The 23607-nt window shown below is 36.5% G+C and overlaps 1 protein-coding gene across 3 annotated transcripts in view; it reads right to left on the bottom strand.

Moving 5' to 3' along the window:
• castor2 (cytosolic arginine sensor for mTORC1 subunit 2) overlaps positions 1 to 23607 on the bottom strand; it is a 186724-nt gene that overhangs the window by 123433 nt on the left and 39684 nt on the right. For all 3 annotated transcript variants that reach the window (XR_007935657.1, XM_051930957.1, XM_028806911.2), the window contains exons 2-3: positions 10506 to 10576; positions 3187 to 3380 (exon numbers count right to left, since the gene is read on the bottom strand). Coding sequence is in view for 2 of the 3 variants with exons in the window: in XM_051930957.1 (XP_051786917.1) it covers positions 3187 to 3380; positions 10506 to 10576 (265 nt within the window). In the remaining variant the exon portion in view is untranslated. The remainder of the gene's footprint in view (positions 1 to 3186; positions 3381 to 10505; positions 10577 to 23607) is intronic.

Genomic DNA, 23607 nt, shown 5'->3' with positions numbered 1-23607 from the left:
CTACAATATTACGAGTGGCAAAATCTACAGTTTGGTACATCCTGAGAAAGAAAGAAAGCACTGGTGAACTCAGCAACGCAAAAAGACTTGGATGTCCACAGAAGACAACAGTGGTGGATGATCGCAGAATCATTTCCATGGTGAAGAGAAATCCCTTCACAACAGCCAACCAAGTGAACAACACTCTCCAGGGGGTAGGCGTATCGATATCCAAGTCTACCATAAAGAGAAGACTGCATGAAAGTAAATACAGAGGGTGCACTGCAAGGTGCAAGCCACTCATAAGCATCAAGAATAGAAAGGCTAGATTGGACTTTGCTAAAGAACATCTCAAAAAAGGCAGCACAGTTCTGGAAAAACATTCTTTGGACAGATGAAACCAAGATCAACCTCTACCAGAATGATGGCAAGAAAAAAGTATGGAGAAGGCGTGGAACAGCTCATTATCCAAAGCATACCACATCATCTGTAAAACACGGTGGAGGCAGTGTGATGGCTTGGGCGTGCATGGCTGCCAGTGGCACTGGGACACTAGTGTTTATTGATGATGTGACACAGGACAGAAGCCGCCAAATGAATTCTGAGGTGTTCAGAGACATTCTGTCTGCTCAAATCCAGCTAAATGTAGTCAAACTGAGTGGGCGGCGTTTCATGATACAGATGGACAATGACTCAAAACATACAGCCAAAGCAACCCAGGAATGTATTAAAGCAAAGAAGTGGAAAATTCTTGAATGGCCAAGTCAGTCACCTGATCTTAACCCAATTGAGCATGCATTTCACTTGTTGAAGACTAAACTTCTCAGACAGAAAGGCCCACAAACAAACAGCAACTGAAAGCCGCTGCAGTAAAGGCCTGGCATTAAAAAGGAGGAAACCCAGCATCTGGTGATGTCCATGAGTTCAAGACTTCAGGCTGTCATTGCCAGCAAAGGGTTTTCAACCAAGTATTAGAAATGAACATTTTATTTCCAGTTATTTAATTTGTCCAATTACTTTTGAGCCCCTGAAATGAAGGGATTGTGTTAAAAAATGCTTTAGTTGCCTCACATTTTAATGCAATCGTTTTGTTCACCCCACTGAATTAAAGCTGAAAGTCTGCACTTCAACTACATCTAAGTTGTTTCATTTAAAATTCATTGTGGTAATGTGCAGAACCAAAATTAGAAAAAAGTTGTCTCTGTCCAAATATTTATGGACCTAACTGTATGTTAGAAAATAAAATCCACACTTTTTTTTTTTTTAAATACTTGTTCACCAGTATGTTTGTTGTGAATGTCAGGTTAGTTTGCTTTTTAAAGTGCTACAGTTGTAAGTTCGGACAGATATCACACTAAGGAAAATGTAGCTGATTTAATCTTCCACCATTTGTTTATTTTGCTTTTTTATTTAAATTTGTTTGACATTATTATTTTTGAGAGATTATTCTAGTTTTGGCGATACTCTTCTTAGGATTTTCCATCAACGAGCAACTTCTCACTAATCTAGACACAGTTTCCAGCAAGATATTAGCTAAACATTCTACACATGTCCTCATTGGGAGGTGTGTCACCACACACTGCTTAAAACAGGGAGATCTAAAGTCCCCCCCCCGCCTCATAACTGATGTGATAACTCTTATTTTAAACATATCCACATGAGATCACATTCCACAGGAATGCAAATCTGTAATTCAGTCTACATGCACATGCAAAACTACCTGACAGAATTTCATAAAATTAAGTTATAGCCTACTTATGGTTAAACAAGTCAAGGTTTATTAACAAATGTATGTGTTGCATAGCTAATTAGTTACAAACAGAACAGAAATGAAGGTTAAGTAACTTATTGTGTAAATAGCATGGAAGCAAATTATAATTCTGACACAGTATGCCAGTGGCAAAGATTAAAGGGGAAAAAGATAATTTATTATCCAGAAAGATTCATTGTGCTTTGCAAAAAAGAGACACTATAGTCTGAAGCTGTCAAAAAAATAGTGTTTCTTGCATAAAAGCCTATAGTTTAGTTTTACAGTGACAAACTAAAATACTCCTACTAATAAGATGCAAGCATATGAATGCCAAAATAGTTTTAATTTCTATTTTAATTATTTGATTAAAGAAATGTAGCTTTGGTGGAATGTTCTGATTCTTTTGCCATTCTTTTGAATTACTTTTTATGTTGAAAATAATTTTCTAGTATATATAAGGCATTATTTTAATGTATATCAGCATAAGTATTGTTACTGTCCAAAATATCTTATTATAATAAATATTACTGGTATCTACTTCAGACAAGACTAGAAAAAGTCTGATCAAGAAAGTACCACCACATTTTCCTGACAAGTACGTTCACAAAACATGTGCAACATATTACTGAAAATGCTTCTTTTTTAAAACTTTAAAATAAATGCATTTTTTTAAGCTACTGGTGGTAGTAAAATTAAAGCAATCAGGGCACTCAACTAAACTAGAAACATAAGAGGTCATGGTATGGTATCTAGTAAAAACTAGATCATACAAGTCATCACAATGATGAATTAAACAATAAAGGAATCTCCATCCTTTTACATTTATAATAATAGGAGGGGAAATGTTTTAATGTTATATGACCTAATGAAATAACTACCCAAGATTTAACAAAAAATGTAATTGATAACTGTATCATTTATTACACTAGACACCTGGATTTGTGCCTTAACACATACAAAGGCTTGCCAGAAACAAACTTTCCTTATAAACCATTTTGGTCCAAAATTTAAAATAACTTATATAATTGTGTATGCAATGCAACAAGCCAAGAACTACAGAAGGAATGCTTATCAGACATTTTACAGTAAGAAGTACATCACAGATCAGTGAGGAAGTTTCAAATTTTACAGAAAATAACATTCAACTACTATATTTAGCTGAGCTGCTTTTAAGACTTATCTCAGTTTTCATAAAAATACATGCAATTTTTATTTATTTTTTTATTCTACAACAACTTTTCACGCTAAAGTCTAACCAAACAGGCAATAGCTTCAAGCCAATTAAAGATTAAGGTCACTAATTTTAGCTAATCTATAATCAGCCTGCGTCTTTCAGCTCTTTCTTTTGTGTCCTTTCCTTTCACATTTATTATTCTAAATTTAATTTTCTACCATTTTGTGATTATACCTCTTATGAAAACATTTACCTTAAAGTTTAATAGAGTTATGGCACTCACCAGAATGAAGTCAGTCTGGTATGTAGATAACATGAACACTGATATGTTGTGGTCTGCAAGGGGTGCAATCACTGACTTGGCAATTTTTGTGACTCCGATTGGCTGAGAGCCAGAGTTACTTCCACCACCCGAGACAACATTGAGGGCCAGCCAAGTTGCCTCAGCCACACTCAGGAATTCCGACTCAGGAAGCTCTACAACAAATCGATAAGACAGGTTAATCATAAGACACCAGAATAGCAAGGATAGCCTTTTAGGTCAGTCCAAATGGTCTAAAATGCCACATAATATTCTGAGAAATCAGTATTTCAGATACAACAAAATAAAATCAAGGACTTAAGGTGGACTCTGAATTATTGACTGTTAGCCAAGTATGTTGCACTTGACTCTGTTAATGTCACTAGTGATGTCTTGGCTATATTTTTAATTTAGTGTAATGGTATCTTGATTTAAAAAAAAAAAAAAAAGGTATACATTTTCCATCAAAAACAAATATTGTCCATCTGGTAGGGTATGTGTAACAGGATTTATTACCCTTACAACATCATAATATCGAAGTGGTCAAAGTTATATTATATTATAAAGGATGTGTGTATTAGAAATAATTGTTGAAATAGGAAAAACATAAAGGCGTTCCAAGAAGTGCCAAAAGGAAACTGACCAAATAAAATTCTGCTACCTCACTATGGCTACCTTCAGAGGTTCTTGAATCCCTGTTTACTAGGTAAAATGATTCTCTTACCTGCCTACCTCTCCAGTACTACCAAAGCACTCTCCCTGCTTACCTCATAACCACCAAACATGGCTTCTATTCCTTCCAGCATGAATGTTAGCCTTGAATAGTTCTCTTGATTATGTTTTTAACAGGGTGAGGATTTAAACCCCACAAGTATTTCTGTATCTGGGACAGCCATGCAGAGACAAGTGGGTTAGAACATCTAGGTAGCCAGCTACATTGAAATCTGGTGACTGAAAGGATTGTAATAGAAAGGGGTCAGCAAACTATAGACGGTTGGCCAAATCTGATCCATGATCTGGGTACAATCAGGCTTCTGGCTTCTCGTAGAAATATATAATATTCTGGCACTCATGAGGTGTTCTTAACAAGATGATGCTACAGTTTGCTGGAGTAAGCAAAATAATTTGCCATTCACTGTAATCCAACAGTAATTAATTAAACCAAACTTTTAACATACAAATATTCACTATTTGCAGCCATGTAAGTATGTATGTATGTATGTATGTATGTATTAACTGATTGCTTATGTATTATTAAAAATACAAGTTTATGCTTGGCAGATTTTATAATAGAACAAGGTGCTTAGGGTGCACCTCCAGGTCTTTACACAAATCAGAATAAAGAGTGCAGTTTACAAATATGAAAAAAGGAAGTTAGACGGACAGCAGTTTTGGGTAGTGGATTGACAAAAATGAAATTTTCCTGTATTTCAACTAGTGTGTTAGGTGACACAAGGAGTAAAATCTAACTATCAGCACTAATATCCCAACCAAGCATTCAGGCAATTTGTGTGTTTTTCAGAAGCTTCAACACTGATTCAGAAGAGGAAGATAAAGGCATTCCAGATGAGCTCATTTTAATTTTGCTACAGAGCTCTTAATTTATCTGTTTCTCCACACTTCAAACTTTACAATAATCCGAGTCAACTGCAAGAAGCAAACCTGTATATTTTCCTAATTTTAAGGACCAGTATTATGACAGAAGTGAAGAACTTTGCAACTCAGGTTGCCATTCTTTATTGTGAATTTGAATCTCATTTTCAGGACTGTAAAGGCCAGATACATTTTGCAATCTGATCATCTCCTTTACCCGTTTCAGAATTTTTTGTCAGAATTTTTCAAAAGTCTTGCAACTGAAAGTAACTGACCTCAAATACACTGTAATTATGAACTTAAAAATAATTTTACAAAAGTATTTTTGCTTGATTTCTACAAACTGCACATTACTCAGGATTTGTTCCCAAGGCTTCACAAGAATTCTGTGCACATGGTATCCTTGGGTACCACATAGAGTTGTCAGCAGGTTTTTTCAAAAATGAAAATTACTGAAAGCAACAGAGAAATAAACTAAGAGATACACATCATTTAATTTAATGAATTGTGTGATGATCAGATTCTTATTTTATATTAACAGTCTGAACGAAAACAAGCAGTTTTATGTTCATGACTGGAACAAAATCATAACAAAATCACTTTCTTTTAAACTTACTCTTATTGGTGTTCGAGAATCACTATTAATAGACTTAAATTAAAAAAAAAGTTTAATAATTTAACCATATCTTGAAGGAACTATTTTTTAAAGTTAATATCTGTGATTAACATGCGTGTTTATTTGGGGTCATAGTCTCACCTAGATTTTATATATGGCCCACTGTTTGACTCATTACTGACAATTTTGCCTCACATCAAAAAAAGTTTGCTGACCCCAATATTTCTCCTCTAACAATTCCTTGACCATTTATGCCTTATGGATGAGTACACAGCCATTTTCATGTTTCAATATTATTGTATTATTGTAATAGAAATACTTCACATGATCATTCACAATAACTGACATATCACTCTGCCTATAGGGAATTACTGGACAAACACCACCCCAAGAAAAACCCCTATATTATAATAAGAGTTAACACAATCCTTTATTTTCAGTAATACACACTGAGACCCTTTTTTCGTGTACACCACATATGTGTTGCTCTGTATGTTGAGAAAAATGTGAAGAAAGGCACATCTGACTAGATGACATTTATTCCACTACTCAGGAGACCACCACTCTTATTGTTTTCATCACCTTACACATTAGAATGCATATTTAGGTGTACTGTAATTAAAGGTTATAGTCTATAACTTAACTATTGCATACCTCCCTGACATACTATGCAGTATTCATTTCATTCATCCAAAAAAAGAAATTGAAACCTATTTTTCATCTCTTTGGGCACCAACTTCTCCATGATGGAAAAGAAAGTCTTCTGACTAGTTCTCCTGCATAAGAATTTTTTCTTTGAAAGCTTATCCAGCACCTCCTTCTACGTACCACAACTACTACATTTAAGATTCCTGTCTATTTCTTTCTAACAGAGGTTCAGAATACTATACCATTATTATAGTATCCCTAACTATAAAGTGCTTGGTGAAATGTCCAGCTTCTACATGAGACTGACATCTGCTGTTACATACTCCACACCTGCTTGTGCTTTTTTCATGAATCTAGAATCTCTTCTTTGAACCAAGCCAAAAAAATAATAATGACACAGATCTACCCAGCATTTTTATACTGACTTATTGCATGTTAAGAGCTTAATAATTTCAATGAATGTACACGTGTAGGAGCATATACTTTTAACAGAATTCATATCCCACATTTACAAAGGTGTTTCGTTTGTTTTGTTAATTACATGAAAATATCTGTGTGTTTAACTATTGTATTTTTTTTACCTGAAAAAAAAAACATTTGGAATAAGCCACAGATTCATTCATAGCTTGATGACAATGTTTCTAACTTATGCTTCTGATAATGAAAAATACCATCTTAAAAGAAAATAGACAGCAGTTGCCATTATACAATACAGCAAATTATATAATGCAGAGCAACTAAAAAGTAGATTCAAAGTATCTGAGGAAATGTCTACAGCTATGCTCATCAACTGATAAACAGTAAATATGAAATGCTCAGGACCTGTTCAACTCAAATCTGTAAAGAATATTTGTGGCACACAGCTCCCTTCTGTTCAGGACATATATAACATACATTGCCTTAAAACAGCAAACGATGATGTTAAAACATAAGCATATTAACTTTTCATGCCCCTCAGTATTGGCAAAATGTACAGGACCATTAATACTTACTCCAGTAAATTCAGGGACAGTTTTTATCCACAAGTCATAAAGCTACTGAACCACCACCGATAATGACTACTACATGATTGTTTTTGGCATATATCTACTGATGCTTGATTTAATGTATGAAGGGTGATCAAAATGTTTTGAGGAGGTTTGGAAAAAACAAACAAGATTCACTTTTCATCATAATTCCTACAAATATTAGACACTGATTACAATGTTCACCACTTTCTACGCCACTTAAATAACACCTTTTATCTTGCTTATGTAACCATTCTTTCCTAGCTGTTTTTCAGCCTTCCCATTAGGGATGTGAATAAAAAAATGTTCAGTCAATCTGGATATGAAAAATATTTCATCAAAACAAAACAAACAAACAAAAAAAACCAGCCCCAGCTCCTCTCCATTCCAATCACAATAATCTTTATACAGAAAAAAAGTGTTCTAAATACAGTAGTTTCAATGTTAATTGCTTGTTGATTATTATACATCAATTTTGCACAACTGAATCAAATTAAGTTTTGTAACAATGTGATATCTAAGAGGCAGATAATCTGGGATGTGGAATCCTTCCTCACCGGTCATCCTCATTTTCCACACTTCTCATAATGTGTATGAAGAGAACCTCTGAATGCAAATGTTCACACACTAACACCTTTCAATACAGAGGAATGGAAACAACAATGCAATTGAAGTAATGAGCAAAAAAAGTAGAACGTGTACTTCATTGAGAATGAGATACTCGAGTTAGCAGTAATGGGCACACTCAAGAAAACGAGTGTTACAATGAATTTAGATTCAAAACACAACATAGTGATTACAGAAGGCAATGTTTATCATATGATTTATGATATAAAAATGTCAATGCCAGTGAATTCTTCCTGCTTTAACCATTAAAAACACTGATGGTGTTGCTTGCAGCTGGGCTGCATTTTACGATTTCAGGTGCGTGGGTAAGCTGGTGTTGTGCAGAGTGGTCTGTCATTTACTCTTTTAAAAACAAAGCATTTGTGCTCTTACAGTCTTACAAAATACCTGTTGCAACCCCTGCGGTGGGTTGGCACCCTGCCCAGGATTGGTTCCTGCCTTGTGCCCTGTGTTGGCTGGGATTGGCTCCAGCAGACCCCCGTGACCCTGTGTTCGGATTCAGCGGGTTGGAAAATAGATGGATGGATGTTGCAACCCTGTCATGGTTCTGGTAGGAACAATGAGAGAAAACTAAGTATCTAGGGGCCTGTGAGTGCTTTTCAGGTTCTTTAAGTACTTCAACTTTCTCTATAATCTGAATATACACTTTATTCGAGTGACTTAATGAGACTGCGGTTAAAACCTCTATATTCTATTCCAGCTCCTGAGGTTCATGTTGTTTTAGTAGTTGCACAGGGGTGCTGAGGTGTCACCCTCTGCACTCTGGTCCTAACCCAGGTAGTGCATTGCTGCACCCACCACATGCTGAACCATCAGCGCATGTTCCTAACCCAACAGGATTGCTCCATATATTTCAGAGTATGTAGAATCCTATAGCAAAGGTGAATTTCTGGAGCTTTTGCTGAAAAAGTCTTAACTGTCTTTTCTCAAATTATGTGCAGTGTCAAACTAGTAATTTGTTTTTACATCCTCAACAAAGAGCACTTTAGAACATCATTGACGAGAATAAAAATACCTTACTAAAGGGAAAGGCTATGCTGTTGCCATGATGGGTGGGGGAGAGAGGAGAGGGGGTTGCTTAGCAATTTAAGAAAAGAATATTAAGCAAGCGGTTTTGTTTCACTAGTTTGGTTTCGGATCTCAAATACATGCAGTACCCCAACTTTGTCTATTTACTTGTTAAGAGATCATGTGTTTTTAATAAATAAGCAATTTTTGAATTTGAGAACTATGTATTCCTTCTCTCCATGGATTAGCCTTGAAATGATAAATATTTGTTAGTGTAGCACTCCTTTACAGGAGTCATTTATTTTTTGGTGTTTGTTGCACTAGATAATGACTGCACTCATACTGCAGAGAGTGAACTATGCATGGCATAAATAGATCTTATCTAGTTTAGTAAAGTTCTTCCCAGATCATCATTCAATTTTTCTTTTACTTTTTTCCTCCCCTTTCTCACAAGTTGAAGTGAGACTGAATGACAAAGAAACAGAAACAGGCAGAAGCAGCTGCAACTCACAAGCCACTTTTATAGTCTTCTTTACATATTCTGTGATGGTGCTTCCAGCATGAAGTGTGAGATAGAGTGGATAGTGAAAGTGCAAGAGTAGGGAAAAAGAGAAAGGCATCCTAACAGTAAAGAGAAAATGCATGCTTCACATTTGAAACCCCACCTACCAACATTTAAGAAACAATCAAGCACATAAGCATAAAACATGGAATAACTAGAGCAGCTTTTCTGTAATGCTAGCAGCCATTCTGGAGGCACAGTGTAATCCCCACGGCTTTCCAATGCTCGAGCAATCCACAAAAACAAAATAAATTTTCTTTAACTGGCTTGACATTCTGAGCTTGGATCATGCAACAGGTAATTACGTACGCAGAGTATTCATATTCTGATATCTAGATGTGTTTTCTTCTCTCATCCCAATTTGTCAATTCCAAACTGGCCTCTCTGAGTGGTGTCTGGCAATTGTTGGTACTTAGTTTCTGTCTTACAATATTTGCTGCTGAAACAGGCATCATGGAATTGGATTAAGCAGGTCTGACAATGTTATGATATTTTATTAATAGCATAAAGCACATAAATCATTATAAGGTCACAAGACTGATTTGGATGGACAAGGCATTGATGCAGATTTTCCTAAAGGCATGATTATTTTTTTTTATTAATAGCAGAGCTGCTTTTTCAAGTAGAGTGTATTTCAACTGACCACGTAAAGCCTCAGAAGCAAGTAATATACCAATTTAACAACTAGTCCGATACCCTACTAATTGAAAAAGACACTATGAACACTAGGCTCTGCAAAACACCAAATGTCATATATAGATTGCACACATGGACATGGCTAATGCCAAACTTAAACTAGTGTCATGTGTATTTAGTTTACATCTGCACAGTTGAAAATGAGTGTCGATTCCTATACTGAAAAAAGGTTATCAGGAGATAATACAGCATTAATCACATTAACGGTTATCCCTTCTATTTTAGTGTAACATGTTAAACAAAGTTGTTAGTCTGCAAAAATCAGAAACAACCAACAAAAGCAATCATTCAGTCCTCTGAAACAACATTCTCCTTAATGGAAGAGTCATCAGTGCCTATCATTGTTTGCAAACATAGCAGTAAAACATCCACTTATCAATTTGTTGTCAGAGCTACTTATCTATTGGTTCTGGGCACATCCAAGACAGCTTTTAGCTATTAAGAATGTGTGCCATATTATTATTATAGACACATTATTTCTAAGAGCAGAAAGATATGCTTCATCTGGGCAAAGTTTAGTTTCTGAAAGAAATGGTTCCTTTACCTCTAAAGCCTTCTTCATCAACAATAATGGTATAATCCTCTGGTGTTTCAGTCAGGCTGAAGAATTTACACCTACAATAGAAACAGAAAAAGAATCAGTGTTCTCGTACGAGTAGATTTACTATCTGTAATGTAATTGCGTATAAGGGAATCCCATAAATAAGCTATCATAGATTATTAAAATTGGATAACACTGCATTATTCTTAATTTGGTATTAAATATTAAGAAATTATAAAGGAAAAATACTTGTTAGAATTTAATGCACAAAATTTAAATCAAAATGAACCTTATTTAATATGTTTCCACTCCTACATGAAACCATTTTGTGCACTCACAAATGTCTCACTTTTTTCTCTGCAATTCAAGTTATTTTTTTGTCAAGAACATCCATTATGCCTTGAAAAGCACAGAGGAGTTTGAAACATCTACAGATTGAGTATCTATGACTTTAAGCATGAATCTAAATGAGTACGTAGTGTATTATATAGGGCAGCATGGAAAAAAGTTTAGAATTTTAATTGTCATATAATAGAAGAACATGCAATGGAGATAGTGGCGGTCTTTTCAACAGTTGATCAAGAAACAATAGTTGACATATATAAGAAATGTGTCTGATATAAATAAAGCAATCAAGGCTGCATGGCAATCCATAGCAAGAATTTTTGCATTGTATAATATTAATGGCATTAATAATGGCATAACCACACTTAAAGCAATCAAGTATTTAGAAGCAAAATACAAAGCACATTGGGCAGCAAGTGAAAATTATGATATTCAAGAACATACTTCAGTAATAGAAGAACAGTACATTTATATGGAAACAAATATGGTGTATTTAGCAACCTAAATGAAAGCAGAAGCTTCTGTCACTGGTATGATACTGCAATGTCCATCCCTCTGAAAGAGTTTACACTCATCTGAATGTCTAATTGCACAATACAACTGGTCAGTGTCATTGGAAAGGACTAACCTGTGTGTTGATGCTACAGAATGATTTTCATTTATTAACTTGAGTCTTTGATATGACTTTGGATAAATGTACTTGCCACATTTCACATTTTATGTATTAAATATAATCACAAACATCTGTATAAAAAATAAACAGCACTACAATTACCAGTGCAGACTGGACAATTTTTAAAATGAATGTTTCTATTATATTGGCATACCTATACCTACCTTCAATTACAAAAAAATAGTATTTTTAATATCTTCCTCAAAACCCAGTATTTACTATTATAAAAATAATAAAGAGTTTAACTTAATTATTTAGGTGTGCAAATGAATCTATTTTACAATATACATACAAATAGTGTCATAACTTGTATAAAAAAATGACACTAGGAATTTTTTCTAATCAATATTTGTGCTGGTGCTTTAAAAGCTCTACATAGTATGTGAGGACAAGAGAATGCCAGAAATGATCCTAAAAGGTCTCGTAAGTGTGGCGTTTGTTTCTTGTACAATACTATAAACACTACCTTAGTTTTAGAGGTTTACTGACTTAGAATTGACAGTTTCTATAACTGATGATTTTAACATTATGGGACACGGCATCTTTTTTAAACTTGTCTTTTATTACTACTAGGGGGCTTCGCCCCTTGCTTGCTTCGCTCGCCAACCCCCGTATTTGGTTTTCCGGATACACACTTTTAAGTTTGTTTTCTCTTTGAACTTTTGCTATTTCATTAGTTTCATTTTTATTTCAGAACTTCTGTAAAAACAATATTTGTAATCTTGTGAGTCCCAATATGCTGAATCTTTTTAATGAGGTCAGGATAAGTTTCTCTGTTTGGAATTTCAGCATAGACAAAACGATCTACATCATCAGCATTTAATAATTTTTTTTTACAAAGTAACAAAGTAAGTAGAGTTCTGCATTGGACTCCTGTCTGTAAAGTCATGCTATTTTCCTCTCCCAGTTCCAAAAGTACATGGGGTTACCAAGGTGATACCCCAGCTTTTGTCTAGGTTTTTGTATAAGGGCTAAACAGAACGTTTTTGACTCCTGGGGTAACTTTAGGTTTTTAAATAAGCAGTCACATAAATATATATACATTAACAAAGTAACCAATAAATGCATGTGCAGTAAACTCCGTTTTTGAAATTCTCAAGATTCTTTATTTGTCACATGCATAGTTATACAGGACAACACGCAGTGAAATGCATCCTGATCCGCTTATCAAAAACTGTGCAAAGTTAGAAGAATATTAGTTAGATTAACAAAAAGTCATAGATCGAAAGAAAGCAGTATAGTAGAACATAATAAATACTGTAAGTAAAATTATGTGAATAAAGTAGAATTAAGTGTTAAGGTGCAATAGTGTAGTAATTATTGTGCAAAACCAAAGTTAGACTGGTGCATAGTTAAATGAGGCAGTTTGTTTGTTTGTGCTACTGCGATCTTTACTTTTTTACATTTTCTAATTTTCCTACTTTCATATCCTTTAACTTTCTCCACATGTGTATAGTGCCAATTTTTTTTTTTTTTTTTGAGCCTTTCTAATTTCCCTGGTTTCATACTCTCTAACCTGCTCTACATGTGTTTAGCGCCAACGTTTGTAAACATCTCTATGAAGTTCTACTTTGTTTTTTACTCACTGTCATTTAATTAAGAGCCGGATTGGACATGCTTTTTTTTCAATTCCACTTGTTCCGGGCTGATAATTACTTTCCTTATTTTCTGAATTTGCACCTCGATTATTCTTTTTTGCTCTTTTTTCTGTCCAACGCATTTGAGTCTCTTTTCTCTGCGCTTTTCTTTCTTCTTCGTTTAATCGTCGACGTTTCATTTCTACACTATTCATTTCATTTCAACCGTATTGACCTTATACACTTTATATGCACTGAGTGCCCTGGAGCTGTGTGTGCTGCATGACTGCCTTTACACTACTGATTTGTTTTTTTTGATATTGCTTGTAAGTAGGGTGTGTCTTGCAAGACTCTCATTCTATGTTCCCGTGAGACGCACCGTGGCAGGTCTCTTTCATCTCGCGGGTCTTTAAATTATCTTCCGAGAAAGATCACGTATCGTAGACTATCAGGACAGGGGACAGGATTTCTTTTTATAATAGATAGATATGTTTTCCTTTTGTCTCTCAATGACAAAAAGTGCAATGGGGTCAGATGGAATAATTTAAATGCAATATATTATTAACTCTAGTTTTTTTTCAGTGGACAGTGTAGTTTTAACATTTTACCACTTTGTAACTAACATCAGATTAATTTAAATGATATTTAATTTAAAGCAGCAACATTAAATATGCTACAAAATCCTGTCACTGACAAACTGGTGGTAATGAATGACATAATTTGATCAGCAATGCTTTACCTTTGTGTAATGAACATGTTAGAGTAATTTAAACAAGAAATCTTCAACATTCTGCTAAACTTCATGTTTAGTCTGGTAAAGACCAGGCTAAGACACAATGTTTAGTTGCCTCGGTTACCAAGCGCAACTTGCCCTGATCCTCTTTGGTGGAACTAAAACCGACTCAGATAAGCCCAGTGTCTTGATCTGAGCAAGTCTTGCTCAATAAGTGTGCTTTATGGAATATGCTACCCAGGAGTAAGTCACTTCACCTGCTTGTACTTCAACTGGAAAAAAATAAAGAAACTAAACCAACACTACCTAAAATGTTGTAATTTGCCTTGGATAAAGGTGTCACTGGAACTGCTTACTCCTGAACATGCTATATACAGGAATAAAATATTCTTGCACTAGATTTAATTCTTCATCCTCCTTAGGACTTCTCTTTTGTTGATGGTCATTGCAAAACACTTGTTTGTTGTGTCTTTGTGTATTAAAGTGGTAGCTCCCATTTGAATAAAGGTCCTGGCTATTCTGTTTTAATTGAAATAAAGTCTGTTTTCTTGAAGCATTCAGACTCAGCATCTTCTCTCTGGAACCAGATAGTGACTCACATGTTACAAGGTACCAGGAGTGGGGTCTTGCACTGTGGATCCTCAATATGTGCACAATGTTCCTCTCCCGCTCTAGTACATGCTGATGTTGGTTGATTATACAACATGTTACACCGAGGTGGAAGGTCACCACCCAAGCTGTTGTCAAGGCTCTATCAGAAATATTCATGCACACTGGCATTCCTCGCGAGATTTTAACTGACCAGCGTATGTCCTTCACTTCTTGCATCATGAAACAGCTGTATGAGACCCTTGCCATTAAACAATTGAGCACCACTGTTTATCACCCAAAGATGAATGACCTGACTTAATGATTTAACAAGACTTTAAAACAGCTGATTTGGCGGGTGGCCCATGACGACCTGACCTCATGGAACACACTGTTGGCCGCTGACCATGAGGGGTGTTGGATATTTTTGGGAGAATGGACAGGGTTTTGTAATGCAACTCATTGGGTGAGATTTGTCAATCAGGTCATTTTGCTCCAAGAACAGATTTCTAAACTGTCCCCTATCGTGTTGGAATATCAGAAACATGAACAGGAGGCGCAAAAATTTAATTATGACAAGAAAAGCAAACTTTGTGAATTCAAAAAGGGTGATTGGGCACTGGTTTTGATCCCGCCTGACCCACATAAATTTCAGGTGAAGAGGCTTAGTCTGGCAGTAGTTGTAGAATGTACAGTATGTCTCCTGTAAATTATAAGGCCAGGATTCCTGGCCGACAAAAGCCTGTACAAATCTTACATGTTTATCATTTGAATGTGTGATAAGAACCCCAGGAGGTGTTGGCCGCTTCCACCGAAATCTCTCAGACCAAGGTTGCTATTGGTGATGACTTGATGGACACCCAGAAGGCCGAGATGCTGTTGCTGATCAGAAGGATGTCTTTTCAGCTGTGCCTGGCTGGACTGGAATTGCTGAACACAAGATTGTAACTGAACCTGGCGTTAAAACACAGATGTGCCCACATTGTCTTCGAAAAGCAATAAGGAACGTGATACATGAGGAGATGAACCAGATGCTAAAGTTGGGTGTAATTTGCAAGACACCAAATTGTTCTCATTCCAAAACTGGACATTTCTGTTCAGTTCTGTATAGATTTTAGATCCCTCAATAAGATTTCCAAGTCTGATGCAAACCAGGTGCCCTGTATTGATGACTTGTTGGAGAAACTCAGGAAAGCCTTATAAATTTCCACCCTGGATCTCATGCATGGGTACTGGCAGGTGCCCTTGGAGGAGTCTAGTTGCGAGTAGACCACATTAGCCACACCTGACAGGTTGTTTAATTTCACCAGACTCCCATTTGGTCTCCATGGTGTGCCGTTGTCTTTTCAGTGGATGATGGATCAGATTCTGCGAACACATTTCAAGTATGCTGGAGCCTCTCTTGATGTGGTCATTTTCAGTAATGATTGGAGGTTGCATCACGCCAACCTGACAGTTTGAGGCTGCCTGGATTGACAGCTAACCCTGAGGATTGTAAATCGGGTATGTTAAAAATGCATTAGTTGGTGTACTCGATGGTGAATGGTTTGACTAAACCTCAGTTGGACAAGGTGGGTGAGGTGCTTGCGTATCCACATTTGGAAACGCAAAAGCAGGTTCGGGCTTTTCTTGGACTCACTGGTTATTACAGAGGATTCATTCTGTGACCTGACGAGGGGCAGAAAACACCATGGCAGTCTCTGGACCAATGATTGTGAGAGTTTTTTCTCTAACTTAAAGGCCACTTTGTCTTCATTTCTGGTTCTGTGAAATTTTCTAAGGAGTTCATTCTACAGACAGACGCAAGTGCTTTTGGTTTGGGGTGGTGCTCTCTCAGTGCTCCAATGGGGAAGAACATCCCATCATGTTTTTGAGCAGGAAATTACTACCCAGGGAGTGTAATTACTTGACCATCAAGAAGAAATGTTTGGTAATTAAGTGGGCAGTAGAGGCCCTCCACTATGAGTTGTGGGGCAGACAGTTTACCCTAGTAACGGATTACACTCCGCTCCAGTGGCTCTACCGGCAGAATGATACAAACATCCGACTCACTAGGTGGTTTATTAGTTTGTAGCTGTTTGCTTTTGATGTTCGCCATTATCCCACATCAATGCGGATGTCCTCTTGTGTCTTTCCAGCTTTGATTGATGCTTCGTTCACTCCAGTGTGAACATAACTGAGTGGGGGATGTGAGAATTTTGAGACTCTGACACCCCCCCCCCCCCCCAGCTGTTCTGTGACCAATCTCTGTTAACACAGGCAGGGATTGCTTGTCCATCATGAGGCAAACGCAGGTTTGCAACCTTTCTGCATAACGTGCCAGTTGCCCGATGGTTGATATGGGGACCCGCCTAACCTGGCCACTGATTTGGCCCCATTCCTGCTTGTTTGCTCTGTCAGTGTATATTAAATTAGTAACTCCCATTTGTTTATAGACCCTGACTGTTTACTGTTTAAATTGGAATAAAGTTGGTTTTCTTGAAGCATTCAGACTCGGCGTCTTCTCTCAGGTGTCAGACAATACTCGCTTGTTCACAATATGTAAAGAATTTTGGTGAGTCGGGGCAGTACCATTTGATAGGTTGGGTCATTCACATTTAAAGTAAGCAGACATGCATGTATACGTAAATGATTTCAGAAGGTCGGGTGAAGGTCCCCTTTCCAAGTTCGAAGATGTGATTGTATATTACAATGAGCTCATGTTTAAACTGACACTTTGTCCAAGCTTGACTTGGATCAGAGGAAATCATTTCTGCCTCTACTTCCCTTTCCCCCCTCCCTTTTTACTTTTACTGAAGGAACAAGAACATGTAGAATCACAGCCCTTGGTACCCTCAATGGAGCTTTATAGCACGCTTTCTAACCACTAAGATTTGCATCTTCCTTGTGCTTCGCTGAACTTTTTCCTTGCATTTCACATCTAATTGTACACACCAAACGTGATCACATCTTTTTTCCTGTCCAGCACACTTCTTTACATTATATACGTATAGATAAGTGTTTTTAAACTGCAAAAGAGACTCAGTGAGCAAATCTGCTAATTTGTACTTCTAATTGCATTAAACATTCCACGCAGGTATGTGTAATTCGGTAGCATCAGTATGTGTAGCCCAGCCCGGGAATGAAGTTTGATGACTTAGATTCCCACACAGGCAGAGGTATACAGAGTCACCAGCAGCTATCAGTAAACAATTTAAGTATAATTTTAGCTATACACAACTAAATATTACTGTTCTTGTACTACTTCGCCTGGTTATAGTTAATCAGAAGTAATGCACTAAAAGTTCTGGATATCCTTTAGCTTCTGTAATGCTATGAGTGTTTTTCCTATCTTTAGTATTCTCACTTTCACTATATTTAAACCACACCTTCATTAAAAAGAATGAGAATGCCATGTATCAACTAAAGATTTCAAGAACTGAATGTGATTAATTTATTTGCTCCTATGCTGCTTGTGTTCATGAGTGATTTTCTGTGATTCCATGTCAATGGGATGAGTGTTATATAAAGTGGAGTACAGACAGTACAGTACAGTTGTTACTGTTAATAGTTCATACTAAACAGGCATGGCAATCATTATATCACATGTATTTAAACATGGCAATTAAATCTCTTTGTCATTGTTTAATTTCCTACTTTTTTTTTAAATCAAAAAACATGAACTTGTATTTGTCAAATGTGCAGCAGGATTTCTGTATTAAGATCCAACAGTGCACAGTCCTCCCCAGATATTGTGCAAAACAAATGCTTCCTTCAGTAATTACTAAAATATTTAACAAAACTATCAACTTTGACTTCTGAAGCTATTTCTTTTTCCCGTTTTTCCATTATATGATCAATGTAATTTCTTAACTACAAAAAACACTACTTTTGTAGTATGTGAAACTGTCTTTCTGCCTGGGCTTTAAGCTTGTGGGGGTGCTAGACCTGTTGGCTCCTCAGTGTTTCAGGTTTACCTATATATAACAAGAGAGCCAACAGTATGGTGCTCCATTTCAAATTACTGCAGAGCCTTGGTATAGAAAGAATAGGTATGTAGAAAATGATTGTTTCAGTTATTTTTGACATGAACAATATGTGAACTTGCATGTCTCGCTATTAATAAAAGAGGGACAGTTAGGCACCTTAATGTTAATGTTAAATAAGTTTGTACACAAAAAAAAATTTTGGTGAAACTGCTGCAGAATTTTAAAGAAAAAAAACAAAAAAAAAAAACAAAAAAAAAAAACACTACAAATGTGTTCCACTTCTGAAAAGCCTTGGACTCTCCCGTATTGACAAGTTTTTCTTATTTTACCAATGTGGGTTCTATTCATACTGTATGGGAGATACCATATTTTTAGTTTCGGAAGACTGTCTGTCATGACTCTGAGACACATTTCACTTTACTGTATGAAATAATTGATATATTATGCATGTGCTGTTACACTTTTTTGGTGTTATTTTCTTATTGTTATGATGATGACATCTCTGCATCATCACTGGGAACATTTATTTTATGGACCCCATTATTTTTTATTTCAGATCGTGTGTGCAGCCTCTTGTTTATTAATAATGGCGTCCCACTGTTGGTAATGTGATATGAATTGTTAGTTGAACATATCATTAACCGGGGACTATTAAAGAAAGCTTTGCAAAAGGTCTAGTGTCCTACTTTGACACAGCAATAAATACAAAGAAAAAGAAAACCACAGTGGAAGACATCTTGTTTAGTATCCTTAGGGAAAGGAAATGCAAGATAGCAAATAAGCACAATTCTAAACGTTTTAATGTCTACTCTTACACTGCCTGGCCAAAAAAAAAAGTCACACACTCTAATATTTCGTTGGACCGCCTTTAGCTTTGATTACGGCACGCATTCGCTGTGGCATTGTTTCGATAAGCTTCTGCAATGTCACAAGATTTAGTTCCATCCAGTGTTGCATTAATTTTTCACCAAGATCTTGCATTGATGATGGTAGAGTCTGACCGCCTCTCTTCTTACCCTGATACACCCATCACTCTGGAACAGGGTAAATCTGGACTCATCAGACCACATGACCTTCTTCCATTGCTCCAGAGTCCAATCTTTATGCTCCCTAGCAAATTGAAGCCTTTTTTTCTGGTTTGCCTCACTGATTAGTGGTTTTCTTACGGCTACACAGCTGTTCAGTCCCAATCCCTTGAGTTCCCTTCGCATTGTGCGTGTGGAAATGCTCTTACTTTCACTATTAAACATAGACCGGAGTTCTACTGTTGTTTTTCTTCGATTTGATTTCACCGAACGTTTAAGTGATCGCTGATCACGATCATTCAGGATTTTTTTCCGGCCACATTTCTTCCTCGAAGACGATGGGTCCCCACTATCCTTCCAGTTTTTAATAATGCGTTGGACAATTCTTAACCCAATTTTAGTACCTTCTGCAATCTCCTTGGATATTTTCTCTGCTTGATGCATGCCAATGATTTGACCCTTCTCAAACAGACTAACATTGTTTCCACGACCACGAGATGTGTCTTTCAACATGGTTGTTTAAGAAATGAGAAGCAACTCATTGCACCAGTTGTGACTAAATAACTTGTTGCCAGCTGAAAGATAATCGCCCATGGAGTAATTATCCAATAGGAGGCTCGTACCTATTTGCTTAGTTAAATCCAGGTGGCGACTTTTTTTTGGCCAGGCAGTGTATTTTGCAGACATGTTGATTATTGTGTTTTATCCATATCTCATCCTTTTGCCTGTTCCTGACAATGAATCAGTCTGTTGTACTGTATTACCGCCATCTTGCTAAATATATGAACAAAATTCTGAAACAGTCAGTAGTTTAAGATGTAAATACCAGAGCGTTAACAGTGTTCTGCATTAAATAGCTTTGACATTCACTTTAATTAGTTACAACTATTAATAAGGATAATTAATAAATCCTTCTGCTACATATGTATGCTCTAAGAAAAATGACAGAAATGTCTGAAACTGGTTTAGTGCATGTATCTGTGACTCAAATTCTCTTTTGCTACTGTCTGGCTTTTTTTTTTTTTTGTAATTCTTGAGGGAAGTTGTTGATTTTTGTTATAATATACATATATTTCTTTGGCAAAAAACTAAAAGAGTGGAATACTGTAATAACATTTAATGCAACTATAAACTGCCTTTAATGGGCTTTCATTCATTATGAGAATATAGTAATTTATAAGAGGAAAAGCCTTGCCAAGCCACACTTCCAGAAAATGCAACTGGTGTTGTAGACAAAAGCAAAGAATATTATTCATTTTTAAAATGCATTTAATATGGTTCCATAGCAAAAACTAACGCTGAAGCCATAAGCTATCAACATATTGTAAGATATAACTTACAAAACTAGATATTAAACTAGGTAGCAGGATAAGGCCTCCATAAGTACCCTTTAATGTGTTAGAATCATTATTTCTTCTAATTTATAGTAAACACATTGATTCTGATGTAGGGATTAAATTTATCTGCGGTGGGTTGGCACCCTGCCCGGGATTGGTTCCTGCCTTGTGCCCTGTGTTGGCTGGGATTGGCTCCAGCAGACCCCCCGTGACCCTGTGTTCAGATTCAGCGGGCTGGAAAATGGATGGATGGATGGATTAAATTTATGAAACTATAGATGACACAAAAATTGGAGAAAGAGCATATATTGATGGGATAGAAAAAATACTGAGCCAGGGTGTCTTGAAAAAGGAGTTTAATGGAAGAAGGCTCTGAAAAATATATAGGACTGTATATTACCTTCTCCTGTCCGGGCTCCAATTGGAAAAACAAAATACAGATAAAAATCCTGTTATAGTGAATACCAAAGTAACAAAATTTTCAGAATAACAAATACTTTGTTGTCCTGGACAAACATTCATACAACATAATGTTTAACTGATTTCATTTTAAGATGTAAATTTCAGTATAACAAAGTTCGTTTCAAACCAAAAATGGCGACCGAAGATGATGATAAACTTAATGCCTCACTTATACTTTCGCTTGGGGAGTCTTGGGAACTCTGTACCAGGCTCTCCCTTTCTTGTTAGGCCAAAAGAAAGTGACAAGACTGTTGCAACATCAAACAGGCATAATTGAATTCTGACTCACTGCTCCACCGAACGTTCACATGGGTAGTTGTGTCGTATGTTGATAGTGTACAGTATTAAGCGTCTTTGCGCTTTCCAAGTTTTCTTTCCAATGGGGAAAAAAGGGAGAAATGACATCAGTTTACAGTGAAAAAAGGCTGCATCTAATGTCTTTTTCATTCTGTATTCATACCTGTTTTTCTATAGAAAAGTTACATCTAACGTTTCATTTTCAAATAAAATATTTTTTGCAGTTTAAGAAGTGCTTTTTATATATTATTTGACAGTAAAACTATGCAATATATATATATTAGTGGAAAGCATACCCCCGGACACAGACAGACACCAGAATGTCCAAAACACACTTCTTTATTTTTCCCACAGCACAACAATGCCTTCCTCCACCGACTCTCTTCCTTTCTCTCTCATTCTCTTCTTCTTTTCTTTTGACCTCCACTCCCCTCTTCACAAGCTTCGTCTCCTTCCTCCCAACTCTGGCTCGTCTACTGGAGGGAGGCGGCCCCTTTTATACTGACCCGGATGAGCTCCAGGTGCTCCCCCTGACGACACTTCCTGGTGTGGCGGAAGTGTCAAGAGAACACCTGGAAGCACTCCGGGTGCCCCTGAGATTTCTTCCGGCAGCACTTCCTGGTGTGGTGGAAGTGCTGCCATCCAGGATTTCATAACCATCCGGGTGCCCCCTAGCGGTGGCCACGTCCTCTGGTAGGGATGAGCGTCCTAGCTCTGGTCCAGTGGCCCACAAGCAGACCCGGGTAGCTGCCTTCTCGTGGCCCAGGGGAGGTATCGTCCAGGCGTGTATATATATATATATATATATATATATATATATATATATATATATATATACACACACACACACATACATATATCTCTCTATTATAAAAAAAACAAAAAAAACCTGGGAGTGAAACACGGGTGACGAGACGTGATCTTCACATTAAGATCACAGAAGACACTTAAAAGACCCACGAGACTAAAGACATTGGCCACGGAGCATCTTGCGGAGACCTTAAACATGAGACTTTGTGCCAAGAGATTGACCCAGGACCGTCTCGCGATGACGTAGAACATGAGATTCTTGCAAGACACGCCCTACTTATAACCAATATCAAATAAAACCACGGGCAGCAAAACATTCAGTCGTCTAAAGGATTTGAGAACACACAGATCCAGGGTCTCAGTGCATATAAAGCATATATGGACAATACGTTATAAATTAAACGTCGACGACTAAGCGAAGAAGAAAGCAGCACAGAGAAAAGAGACTCAAAAGCGTTGGGAGAGAAAAAAGAGCAAAAAAAAAAAAAAAAAAAAAAAAAACAATAATCTAGGTGCAAATTCAGAAAATGAGGAAAGTAATTATCAGCCCGGAACAAGTGGAATTGAAAAAAAGCACGTCCAATCAGGCTCAGAATTAAAAGAGAGAGAGTAAAAGACAAAGTAGAACTTCATAAAGACGTTCACAAATGTTGGCACTATACACATGCAGAGCAGGTTAGAGATTATGAAAGCAGTGGAATTCGAAAGGCTCAAAAAAAAAATGTTGGCACTATACACATGAGGAGAAAGTTAAAGAATATGAAAGTAGGAAAATAAAGTATAAAAAAAAAGTAAAGATCACAGTAGTGCAAACAAATGGAAATTATTACTCGAAAAAGGGAAAATAATCACTATGGACCAGGTGCCATTGAAAAAAAAGCAGGAAAAAGCAAGGTCAGAAATAAAAGAGTAGAAAACAAAGTAAAACATTATAAAGAGGTTAAAAAACAAGGGGGCCAAATATATGCAGAGCAGGTTAGAAATAATGAAAACTGGAATTCAAAAGACTCTAAACAAAACGTAGGCGCAATACACATGCTGAGCAAGATACAGAATATGAAAGCAGAAAAAAACAACACTGTCAAAACAAAGACAGTAAACATCGCATTAGCGCAAAAAAAAAAAAAAAGAGAAATTATTACTTAGAGAAATAACGAAAAGGCGAATAGAGATCGAATATATGGACATAGGTGATGTGTCAGAAGTATGTAAATATTGTAAGGCTTTGAAGTTTAAGTCAGAGAATTTCAAAAATGTGGTTTACCTCACATGCATTTATTGGTTACTTTG

This window comes from Erpetoichthys calabaricus, chromosome 8, assembly GCF_900747795.2.
Source record: "Erpetoichthys calabaricus chromosome 8, fErpCal1.3, whole genome shotgun sequence".
NCBI classification, from domain to species: Eukaryota; Metazoa; Chordata; class Cladistia; order Polypteriformes; family Polypteridae; genus Erpetoichthys; species Erpetoichthys calabaricus.
This window is presented reverse-complemented; position numbering and strand designations above follow the sequence as displayed.